General features: G+C 44.3%; 1 protein-coding gene across 1 annotated transcript in view; it reads right to left on the bottom strand.

Moving 5' to 3' along the window:
- Window positions 1-513: 513 nt before the first annotated feature.
- Window positions 514-12,828, bottom strand: part of anapc2 (anaphase promoting complex subunit 2) — a 68,891-nt gene continuing 56,576 nt past the window's right edge. Inside the window, 4 exon segments of the mRNA XM_038782589.1 lie at window positions 514-1,820; window positions 9,781-10,015; window positions 10,678-10,913; window positions 11,795-11,924. Of these exon segments, the coding sequence (XP_038638517.1) occupies window positions 9,803-10,015; window positions 10,678-10,913; window positions 11,795-11,924 (579 nt within the window). The 3' untranslated portion in view covers window positions 514-1,820; window positions 9,781-9,802.

Below are 12,828 nucleotides of genomic sequence, written 5' to 3'. Positions count from 1 at the left end.
GCAGACTTGATGGGCCGAATGGCCCCATCTTCACTGTAGGGATTGTCTGATTCTATTTCCAATATCCAATTTGGAAGAAACTTCCATGATAACTTGGCGAGAATTATGCTCCAGTATTTGATTATTTCTTGAGTAAATATTTGTACAGTTTTGGGCAGCACGGTGGCTAGCACAACTGCTTCACAGCTCCAGGGTCCCAAGTTCGATTCCCGGCTTGGGTCACTGTCTGTGCGGAGTCTGCACATTCTCCCCGTGCCTGCATGGATTTCCTCCGGGTGCTCCGGTTTCCTCCCACAGTCCAAAGATGTGCAGATTAGGTGGATTGGCCATGTTAAATTGCACCTTAGTGTCCAAAATTGCCCTCAGTGTTGGGTGGGTTATGGGAATAGGGTGGAGTTGTGGGCTTGAGTAGGGTGCTCTTTCCAAGAGCCGGTGTAGACTTGATGGGCCTTCTTCTGCACTGTAAATTCTATGATTCTATGATGAGTACTCAAAGACTAACAAACTCTGAGAGCAAATTATTATCAATATTTTAATTAAGATTAGAAGGAATCATAATTCCTCAGTAGTAAGGGACTAAAATAAAATACTGTTTGGTAATTGTTGCCCAAGGCAGGCACAATCCAATGGTCACAATGTACTGCAAAACTCTTTGTACCTTGCTGCTATCTGTGAAACATACATAATCCACAGTCATCTTTGTTAAATAAAGCAGTGCATGTTTTAATAATAATAATCGCTTATTGTCACGAGTAGGCTTCAATGAAGTTACTGTGAAAAGCCCCTCGTCGCCACATTCCACCGTTTTGAGGAGAGAGAGAGAAACAGCAGCTATAATCACATTGACATTGCTGAAATAACCAGATAGGAATTTCATTCTCTCCTCCCCCTTTCATTGACAAATGGAGTGTTTACTGAGGCACAGATGTTACTGCCTTTGTCATTCTTTCCTCCTACCTGCAGCCCTTTCCGCTTGCTAAAAATCTGTAACTTCCTGTTCTTACCCTGCACTTATTACACAACTACAAGATATCGAAGTGCAGAATTGCCGCACAGGACTTAAGAACGAGTTTCAGGACTATTGGTCCATTCTTTAAAGATGGTCTTAACTCAGATAGTTTAATTATTTCCCTCTCTAATTGAAAAGGAAACCAAGATTCCAGGGATATCTGATTGCCTGGTCTCAATGTGTGCAATCTAAGCTCAGGCAAGACTCACAGCAGAGTTGATACATACCAAAACAATTCGGAGGAATATCCACACCCCAAAGCATCTTGTGCTGTTGGCTTTAGGGCTAGAATGAGAGTGCTATCGTCAATAGAAATTAAACAACAGATTCTAACGCAAGTGTAACATTTAAAGAACTTACAAAGTGAATTTCAACTGGCACATACAGTGAACGTCAATTGATCTGTATCACCCAATCACTGGTCACAGGGAGCGAATATAGAGATAATGTGGCTCTTTACACACATTCAGATCAGTGATAGGAGTTACTTACTGTAGAAAATCTACTCCCCACGCATCTGTGGAGTTTTGTGGCTCAAAAAGGCTCAGGGACATTTACAATTAGTTTCAGATCCATCACAACTTGTTAACTCATTCATCACCAAGGACATTAGTGGCAGAGTTCTGCCAGAGGTCTTGGTCATGGGTGAATCCTGATCTTGAAGAAAGAAAATTCTTGTAGCTTTCAAAGTTCTTGTAATCACTGCTGAGTGGGAAGTGCTGACTGCATCATTATTCCTTCCAAAAGTCTCTGGATCATAGGTTACAGAAGGCAATAAGCTTCATGTTCAACATGGATCCACACTGCCAGCCTTGAGAAAGAAGAAAATATTAGAATTCAGAAGCAGCCTGCTTTCCAGTTAAAAGCACAGAAGAAAAACTAGATTTTGCTTCCCAGAAGTGGACAGCTGTAAGAAATGAGTTAATTCTGTTCACTGTAAGGATATTTGGCAGATGGCCAGGATGTTTACTGGAACATAAAGCTCCAGCTGTTCAAACTGCAGCATTCTCATGCCACACAATGCTTGTTTAATACTTCATTTATCCAACTATTTGCAACAACTTGCTGACTTTCCCAACTGCTTATCTACCAGACTTATTTACTTCACTGGATAAATATCAGGCCCTTTTGCTCGTTCGCTGGACGTCACCTAGGACTAGAGTCGCGACAGATGCCAGGAGCCGAATCTCAAAGCCTCTGTCAACCCAGGGGTCCCTGATGAGCAGAAGGGCGTGAGATTCTTGTTTTATATTCTTATTTGTATAAAATTTTGCTGATAAAGTAGAGTACAGGAACTCTGTCCTTCTCTTTATTACACTGTGTCCAAATCATAAAGAACCCTTGGAAGAGTCCAAGACAACAGCCTTGATGAAAAACATTTTGATGAAAGATAATTATTGTGCTCATTGTGTAGATGTGATGCAGCCAGGCAGATAGATTCAGTTTATCAGGATATCTATCATTGCCTTCAAACACGCATCCTCCATCGTAGTTAATAAAATGCTTGGAAAATTTGACTTCAAAACATCGAACAGAAATATTGATTTTGTGGAATATTAATCTTTAATTTCATTTCCATGTCAAAAATATATTCAGAGGACTTTTTATAGCAAGCAGAGTCACTGGCTTAAGGTGGCTGCACAGGTCACCTGACATGTTTGGAATTACAACTTAGTCAGTTTGTGAGAATTTCCGAGACATGCCGAGACAAACCTGTGGAATTTCACACTTGCTGATGAAAAAAACTACTTCAAAGATGAACTGGCTCTTACCATTTCCATTTCTTTGAAAAAAAACATTTTATTGAAGGCATTTTTAAATATTTACAAACACAAAACGTCAAAACCAAAAGGACAACAGAAATATATGCGCAGGTCACAAAACCCTTCCCTTTCCTTAGAAACCACCCATTCACCTGCCTACCACCCCGGAATCTGCTATTTTCCCCAATCTTTCGTCCCTCCCGCAACCTGAGACTACAAATCAAACCAAACCAAACCACCCCCTGCCCACCCGCTGACGACTTAATCCTGCTTAAAGAAGTCAATAAACGGTTTCCACCTCAAAGTGAACCCCTCCTCCGCCCCACTTTTAGCGAACTTGATCCAGCTGCAGAAATTCTGCCGATTTGCTCATCCGTACCCCGACCTTATGCCGCATGGAGTCCCACCAGCACAACAAATTCTGTCTCTGGGCAAAGTCCAAAACATAGGACTTTCTTCCCACCTGCATTCCTGGATCCTCCCACACTCCAAATATTGCCACCTCCGGACTCAGAGCTATCTCCGCCCCCAAAATCTTTTTCATAACCTTCGAAAAGCCCTTGCAGAATCCCCTCAACTTCGGGCAAGTCCAGAACACATAAACAACCAGCCCCTCCGAGGGCATCATAATAAACTCAGCAACCTCCGAACTTTCGCTGACAACTGCCGCCCCTACACGAACCCAATCTGGTCCTCCCCTAACAGCCCCCGGCACACACTCCTCTATCAGCGCACCAACAGGGGCTGTTTAGCACAGGGCTAAATCGCTGGCTTTGAAAGCAGACCAAGCGGGCCAGCAGCACGGTTCGATTCCCGTAACAGCCTCCCCAAACAGGCGCCGGAATAGAATAGAAGAACATAGAACATAGAACAGTACAGCACAGAACAGGCCCTTCAGCCCTCGATGTTGTGCCGAGCAATGATCACCCTACTTAAACCCACGTAACCCGTATCCCAACAATCCCCCCATTAACCTTACACTACGGGCAATTTAGCATGGCCAATCCACCTAACCTGCACATCTTTGGACTGTGGCGACTAGGGGCTTTTCACAGTAACTTCATTTGAAGCCTACTCGTGACAATAAACGATTTTCACTTTTTTTCACATCTACATTCAGCAGCGAGATTGGTCGATACGATCCACTCTGCTCCGAGTCCTTAAGCAAAATTGAGACCCAAGACACAATTGGGGAGGAAGGAGAGGGTCACAGTGGAGGCTAGATGTAGGGTTCTGAAGGCGGTGGTATGGGGGGACTCGACTCATTAAACATCGCCACTAGCAGGGGCTCCAGCTCCCTCCCAAACTTTTTATAAAGCGTGACTGGGAAGCTGTTCCGGCCCATGCGATCCTCGCCTGCAGCGACCCCACAGTCCATCTCCTCCCTCAGACCGATCGGGGCCCCCAGTCCGTCCGACTTCACCTCCTCAACCCTTGGGAACTCCAATGCATCCAGATACCGTTTCATCCCTTCACCTCACCTCCGACTTATACAAACCCTGATAAAAAGCCTTAAAAACCCCATTCACCCCCTCTGGCTCTGATACCACCGTACCCCTCTTGTCTCTCGCCCTCCCAATTTCCCTCGCCCCCACCTGCTTCCTCAACTGATGTACCAGCATCCTACTCTCCTTCTCCCCGTTCTCATATCATTCTCCTGGCTCTGTCCATTGCTTTCTCCATAGGCATGATCCCAAACTCCATCTGGACCCTCTGCTTCTCCGTTAATATTATGTTATCAGGCGTCACCGAATACCTCTGATCCACCCTCAAGCTGTCCTCCACCAACTTCATCCTCTCTGGCCACTCCACCTTCTCCCTACGCACCTGAATCAAAATAAATTCCCCCCATACCTTCAGCACCTCCCACAGCGTGGAGGACGAAACCTCCCCCCCCCCCCCCCCCCACTCCTTTTATTCAGCTCCACATAATTCCGGATGGCCTAACCCTCTCGCAAACCACCTTGTGTCTGCTAGGAACCTACATCGAGCCTCCACTGCGACCGCTGGTTCCCCCTTCTGCAAATGCACCCAGAGACCATAATCGCCATATACTCTGAGCTACCACACCACCACCGACATAGAACAGTACAGGCCCTTCGGCCCACGATACTGTGCTGACCATTTATCTTAATCTAAGATCAACCTAATCTACACCCCTTCATTTTACTGCTGTCCATGTGCCCTTCCAAGAGTCACTTAAATGCCCCTAAAGACTGACTTCACTACCTCCGATGCCAGTGCATTCCACGCACCCACCACTCTCTGTGTAAAGAACCTACCTCTGACATCTCCCTTATACCTTCCCCAAATCACGTTAAAATTATGTCCCCTCGTGACAGCCATTTCCACCCTGGACAGTGACCCAGAGCCGGGATTGAACCTGGGACCTCGGCGCCACGAGGCAGCAGGGCATCCAAGTTATTTATAAAAACTACAAAGAGCAGAGGTCCCAGAACAGATCCCTGTGGGACACTCCATGCGGAATACTTTCCATCCACTACCACTTGATGTCTTCATTCGGCCAGCCAATTCTGTACCAGCCAGATTTCCCTGTATCCCATGCCCCCTAACTTTCTGTTAGAGCCTACCATGGGGAACCTTATCAAATGCCTTACTGAAATCCATATACACGACATCCACTGCCTGACCTTCATCAATGTGTGCATCCTCAAAGAATTCAATGGGGCTTGTGAGACATGACCTGCTCCTCACAAAGCCATGCTGACTATCTTTCATCAAACTACGTTTTTCTAAATAATCATAAATCCTCTCTCAGAATCCTTTCCAATATTTTGTTCACCACAGACACTTTGCATCTTTCACCAACCAACACCCCTTAATTTGGATGAAACAGGACCACAGAATTCCACCTCAAGCGGGAGCCACCAAATGTGCAACCAATCATTCCATGATTACCCAATTATTTTTTTTCCAATTAAGGGGCAATTTAGCATAGCCAATCCGCCTAACCTGAATATATTTTAGTTATGGGGATGAAACCCACGCAGACATGGGGAGAATGTGCAAACTCCACACGGACAGTGACCCAGGGTCGGGATTCAAACCTGGGTCCCAGTGCTAACCACTGGACCACGTGCTTCTCCTGTTAAGAGAACCATTCTAATATACTAAAAGCCTGGTTGTTTCTCAGCAGTGTAAATGTGGTCGATAATGGGGACTTCCGGCGACGGCCTATGAGTGAGTGGTTGCACATTCACCTACCAGCCTCCCTGAACAGGCGCCGGAATGTGGCGACTGGGGCTTTTCACAGTATCTTCATGTGAAGCCTACTTGTGACAAAAAGCGATTTTCATTTAATTTAATTTAATTTCATTTCATTTCATTTGGTGGCTCCTGTTCAAGGTGGATTTTTTCAGTATTTTCTCGACCCGAAGGGAAAAGTATTTGAGGGCAAAAGGTAGAAACTGTAACACATCACTCGCTCCCTCCTGTTCTCAGGTTCTGGGCCCTATCGCTTATAGTTTGGAATACATCCCAAAGATAGAGAATTTCAATCAAAAGAAACTCAGCCTATTTCAAAATCCCAAAGCGGCGTTTCCAGGCCAAAAGCTATTAGCATCGTTAAAGAAACTGTCTCAGCCAGAAATAAAAGCGATGGAATGGTTTTTTTTTTAAAATGTAGAATACACAATTTATTTATTCTAATTAATAGACAATTTAGTGTGGCCAATCCATCTACACTGCACATCTTTGGGTTGTGGGGACGAAATCCACGCAAACATGGGGAGAATGTGTAAACTCCACACAGACAATGAGCCAGGGCCAGGATCAAACCTGGGACCTCGGTGCTGTGAGGCACCAATGCTAACTGCACCACCATGCCACAGCAAAGACGGAGTGATAAAGTTTACTTTTTGCCTTTTTTTAATGATACATTTAGAGTACCCAATTCCTTTATTCCAATTAAGGGACAATTTAGCGTGGCCAATTCACCTACCCTGAACTTCTTTTTGGGTTGTGTGTGTGTGTGTGTGTGTGTGTGTGTGTGTGGGGGGAGGGGGAGGGGGGGGGGGGGGGGGGGAAAGAGAGCAAGAGGATTTATTTTCATATATAATCTCGTGAGGTGGTGGGACGCTCCGACATAGCTAGGGACCGAAGCAGAGACCATATCAACATTCAAGATGAGGTCGAACGGGGGTTATTAGAACTAGTATGCTCATTAGTCATAGGCTAAGTACAGTCCGAGTGTCAAGGTCAACAAATGACCTCTCCTCAGAGTTAATTAAAAGAGTTAGTTGTATAAGATTAGGGTCTCTTATTTCTGAGATCTGAACTTTCTGATTTCTATAGAACATAGAACGATACAGCGCAGTACAGGCCCTTCGGCCCACGACGTTGCACCGACATAGGAAGTCAAAAACTAAAGGCCATCTAACCTACACTATGCCATTATCATCCATATGCTTATCCAATAAACTTTTAAATGCCCTCAATGTTGGCGAGTTCACTACTGTTGCAGGTAGGGCATTCCACGGCCTCACCACTCTTTGCGTAAAAAACCTACCTCTGATCTCTGTCCTATATCTATTACCCCTCAATTTAAGGGTATGTCCCCTCGTGCTAGCCACCTCCATCCGCGGGAGAAGGCTCTCACTGTCCACCCTATCTAACCCTCTGATCATTTTGAATGCCTCAATTAAGTCACCTCTTAACCTTCTTCTCTCTAACGAAAACAACCTCGTCCATCAGCCTTTCCTCATAAGATTTTCCCTCCATACCAGGCAACATCCTGGTAAATCTCCTCTGCACATGTTCCAAAGCTTCCACGTCCTTCCTATAATGAGGCGACCAGAACTGTACGCAATACTCCAAATGCGGCCGTACCAGAGTTATGTACAGCTGCAACATGACCTCATGGCTCCGGAACTCAATCCCTCTACCAATAAAGGCCAACACACCATAGGCCTTCTTCACAACCTTATCAACCTGGGTGGCAACTTTCAGGGATCTATGTACATGGACACCGAGATCCCTCTGCTCATCCACACTACCAAGAATTGTACCATTAGCCAAATATTCCGCATTCCTGTTATTCTTTCCAAAGTGAATCACCTCACACTTCTCTACATTAAACTCCATTTGCCACCTCTCAGCCCAGCTCTGCAGCTTATCTATGTCCTTCTGTAACCTGCAACATCCTTCCACACTGTCTGCAACTCCACCGACTTTAGTGTCGTCTGCAAATTTACTCACCCAGCCTTCTGTGCCCTCCTCTAGGTCATTTATAAAAATGACAAACAGCAACGGCCCCAGAACAGATCCTTGTGGTACGCCACTCGTAACTGAACTCCATTCTGAACATTTGCTATCAACCACCACCCTCTGTCTTCTTTCAACTAGCCAATTTCTGATCCACATCTCTAAATCACCCTCAATCCCCAGCCTCCGTATTTTCTGCAATAGCCGACCATGGGGAACCTTATCAAACGCTTTACTGAAATCCATATACACCACATCAACTGCTCTACCCTCGTCTACCTGTTCAGTCACCTTCTCAAAGAACTCGATAAGGTTTGTGAGGCATGACCTATCCTTCACAAAACCATGCTGACTATCCCTAATCATATTATTCCTATCTAGATGATTATAAATCGTATCTCTTATAATCCTCTCCAAGACTTTACCCACAACAGACGTGAGGCTCACCGGCCTATAGTTACCGGGGTTATCTCTACTCCCCTTCTTGAACAAAGGGACCACATTTGCTATCCTCCAGTCCTCTGGCACTATTCCTGTAGCCAATGATGACATAAAAATCAAAGCCAAAGGCTCAGCAATCTCTTCCCTGGCTTCCCAGAGAATCCTAGGATAAATCCCATCAGGCCCCAGGGACTTATCTATTTTCACCTTATCCAGAATTGCCAACACTTCTTCCCTACGTACTTCAATGCCATCTATTCTAATAGCCTGGGTCTCAGCATTCTCCTCCACAACATTACCTTTTTCCTGAGTGAATACTGACGAAAAGTATTCATTTAGTATCTCGCTTATCTCCTCAGCCTCCACACACAACTTCCCACCACTGACCTTGACTGGCCCTACTCTTACCCTAGTCATTCTTTTATTCCTGACATACCTACAGAAAGCTTTTGGGTTTTCCTTGATCCTACCTGCCAAAGACTTCTCATGTCCCCTCCTTGCTCGTCTTAGCTCTCTCTTTAGATCCTTCCTCGCTTCTTTGTAACTATCAAGCGCCCCAACTGAAACTTCACGCCTCATCTTCACATAGGCCTCCTTCTTCCTCTTAACAAGAGATTCCACTTCTTTGGTAAACCACGGGAGAGTTTGGTGAGATTACCTGAAGTGTAGGAAGCTCTCACTGCAAGTGGCAACAACTGTTGAGCGTTGAAGACGCATTTCATTACATCTTCCAGATCTGTGTTTTTGTATGAAAACTTCTCAATGTGAGCGGAAAGGCAGTTTTTTCAAAACCCCACATTGTAACAATGGTAGCTTTTGATTTTTTAACTGAACAACAGGAATATTTACAAACCTATTTACTTCCAAAAATTAACTCTTAACTGCACTGCAAGGAACAAACATTTTCCCAGGCCTCACTGAGCTCCAGATACCAGTGATTTAGTGGAGGCCCATCCTTTCACGTTAATGGGTACAAGTGATAGGGCAAAGTTTTGTTTCACCTTCTGAGCAGTCAGCTGTCCCAGTGTTTTTGTTCACACAAAAAATGAACACATCATGGCAGAGCAAAAAAAAAAGGACACAAGTGAAATGTTGGGAACTCTTTGGAAATCTCAGGTGTTCATACTGTACTTTGAATGTAGGGCTGACGTTGGTGTCCTTAGAAGAGCCTTAGTGTCCATCACAGCATTATAACGCATGAAGCAAGGTCTCAAAACCATGGTCCAAGGTGACAGACATATTGCTGGATGTCAAGGCAGTCCAGGGATCAATGCAGCTATTACGGTTAAAAGGGATGGCAACACCGACATCCTAACACTACAGTGTAAAAAGACAATCTGTTACCTTTCTGAGCGTGGATTCTCATTCAGCAATTAGATTTGGGAAGCCGGTACACTCCGCCAGAATATACGAGCTGGTGGTCCTTTACTTTCTTCTGTAAGAATAACTGAAGCTCCTGCATGTCAATTTCGGCCATAACTGGCCCCGTCATCACAAACATCTTGAGCATGGTGTGAATACGCTCCAGTGGTAAACTCTCAAGATTGGTCAGCATACCCTGGATGTACGTCCAAAAGAGCTGCGAGACACAAATTAACCACTTTATTCAAACCAAAACACTTTATGCAGGATGAATGCTCAGCCCCTGCTGCTCTGCAAGCTGAAGGTTCATGCAGGAATCCAGTGCCATGGCATTGGGCTTCATCCAGCACTTTGTCTGCAAGGCCTTTTTCTCTTTATGTTCAAGCTGAGACAGGGAGTGCCAGAAGAATTTCACCCAGGTGGATGTAAAAGATACCACAGCGCTATTTTGAAGGAGGAGGAGGAAAGTTCTCCCAGTGTCCTGGCCAATATTTTTATCGCTCAAACAAAACACTAAAACAAATGATCTGGTCATCACCACATTGCTGTTTGCGGGATTCTGCTGTATTAATAAAGACTGCTTTAAAAGTACTTCATGGCTGGAAAGCGCTTTGGGACACCCTGCGGTTATCTTCCAGAAATATGATGCCCACATAAGTGGAGTCAATGGATAGCCATGAACACTGGTAATATCAGGATGGGTACTGATGGACCCAACAGCTTATAGTACTAAGATATTTCCCCGGGATTTTGTGATAATTTATAGTAAGGGGAAGGGGGGGGGGAGAACGTTTACCTTGATTATTGTAACCAAGGATCCAAGGATAACAAGTTATCAACATGCAATGTATCATAATGTGATCAACCACAACACTGTACCTGTAACTCCTCCTCTTTCTGATCGGCTTGTGAAGCCATGGCGGAGTCTCCCTCCTCGTCACTATCAATCAAAACCATTTTCTCCTGTTGATCCTTCTGTTCCTCCTCAATCACTGTAAATGTGTCTGTGGGATCCTCTTTCAGGACCCCTTGCTGCTGCCAAAGAGCAATCTTCCTTCGAAGTGCGATGACAGGAACCTTAAGTGCGTCACTGAGCTCATCCAGAGTCCAGGTGCCTATAGATGCACACATTCAACAAAAACTCAGCTATGATTCCAGTTGCACATACAGTACATAGATCATGTGAGATCGTCTTGTCAAAGAACGAATTGAATTTATGATCTTCATTATGCCCAATTCAAAATCATAAAAATTCTTGAAGCTACTAAATGTAAGAATTGATGGGGGAAAGTCTCAAGAGCTGATAAGTCAGTTTGCTCCAATACCCAATTAAATTAATGAATGACTGAACCATAGTTCCCATATTCGGAAATTAGCGTGTGATATATCAGTCGGGATGGACTAACTGGTCCCAGCTCCCCTCCGTTAGGAAGGGAGAATGAGAAAGGATTTTTAAAAAATGAACCAGCACTTCCAATTCTGATTACTGTACAATCATCTGCGCACGAAGACCAGACTGGGCTCGGCTGTGATGCCCACGCAGTTGTGCAGCCCACAGACACGGTCCTGGCTCAGAAGATTAAACATTGCCACTTTGATCAAGGTCCTGCAGAGTGGCCAATGCCAGTGAACCCTAGAAAAGGGGACAAATCCTTTGGAGAAAGATAGAGATAGGGAAAGATTGATGGAAAAAAATTCTATTTCAACTTCATCGACCCACAGATCGAACGTGCTTCACTAGTCTTTTCTGGTCATTTGTATTGCAACTCAATGTTGACAATGACCAGGACATAAGAACAAGGTTTTCTACGTAATAGAATGGAAGCAGGGCACATACCACACAGGAGACAAATGTGTTAGATGGTACTGTGCTTCAGTTGCTCCCCAATATCCCTATTCATCCATGGAAGATAGCTGAACATTGCTTTTGTGTTTAATTGAGATAATGTTGGCAAAATCTTGTCTTATTTGCCACCAATGACACACAGATACTTACTCTTCTGTTGAAATTGCATAATGATGGCAGCATGGACAGGCGAGACAGACAGAGACAATGTCCGATCTGTCAGCTCAATCTCCAGGTCAGCATTTCCCAGGTGAGGTTTCCAGTTCAACGATCTCATGGCCTGAAAGAGATGAAACCATAGACCATAACCCCAAGAGAGAAACCTCGATTGCATTGGCCTTTGAAGTCACACACAGTGAGCAAAAAGAGGTCCATCTCAGGTTTTCAAAGTAGAAACATCACTGGATAATAATATCTTTAAAAATCTGCTTCCACTGATGTTGACGGTGCTTTCAGAGCTGTCAAAGCAAAAGACAAGTTCCCTATGTGCTAGTCAAAGAGAAATTGAACTTCATTTTACATTTCTTTCAAGGTTTCATGAGCTCTTGGTTATATTAAAGTGGCCCTTTTTTCCAATTGAAGAAACTAGTACAAACATTACTCTGAGTTTCCAATCCGACAGCAATATTTTTCCTTTGTTGATTTCTTGAAGCGTAAACTCAAACTCAAAAATCTTTAATTGTGAAACATGCAGTACAGAAATAGGACAACAAATTCTGAACCTCTACCAAAATCCTTCTTTCGTACACCATGACCTTGTATGTGGTTGCAATGTCCAAAAATACACCTCTATAGGAAATCTGTACTGAGGGAATGTATTGCAATAGAGTGTAAAAATATCTAACTTGTGATGGGGCATGGTGAAGTGCAGTTGCAAAGAAGATCATGCAACACAGAATGACAAAGTAAGCTCAAAGAAACTCACTGCCCCATGTTAGTGGGGCAGCGGACACATATTTATGAGTGTGCATTCTTACAACCACATTTAGTCTCGTCATGTTAATCAAACAGGCACCAAAAGGCAGAGAAGTGTTTCTCCACAGGGAACAGCCCCAGAATCTTCCAGATATTCTTTTGCAGCATCAGTGGTGGTCCTTTTAAGATGTACAGGGTGTACTCAATACCAACTTTTCAATCCTAGTTTCCAGATCCAAAAATGCTTGCTTACTGTAAAACCACTACTT

This window comes from Scyliorhinus canicula, chromosome 21, assembly GCF_902713615.1.
Source record: "Scyliorhinus canicula chromosome 21, sScyCan1.1, whole genome shotgun sequence".
Taxonomy (NCBI): domain Eukaryota; kingdom Metazoa; phylum Chordata; class Chondrichthyes; order Carcharhiniformes; family Scyliorhinidae; genus Scyliorhinus; species Scyliorhinus canicula.
The sequence above is the reverse complement of the archived record's forward strand: the minus strand, read 5'-3'. Positions and strand labels throughout refer to the sequence as shown.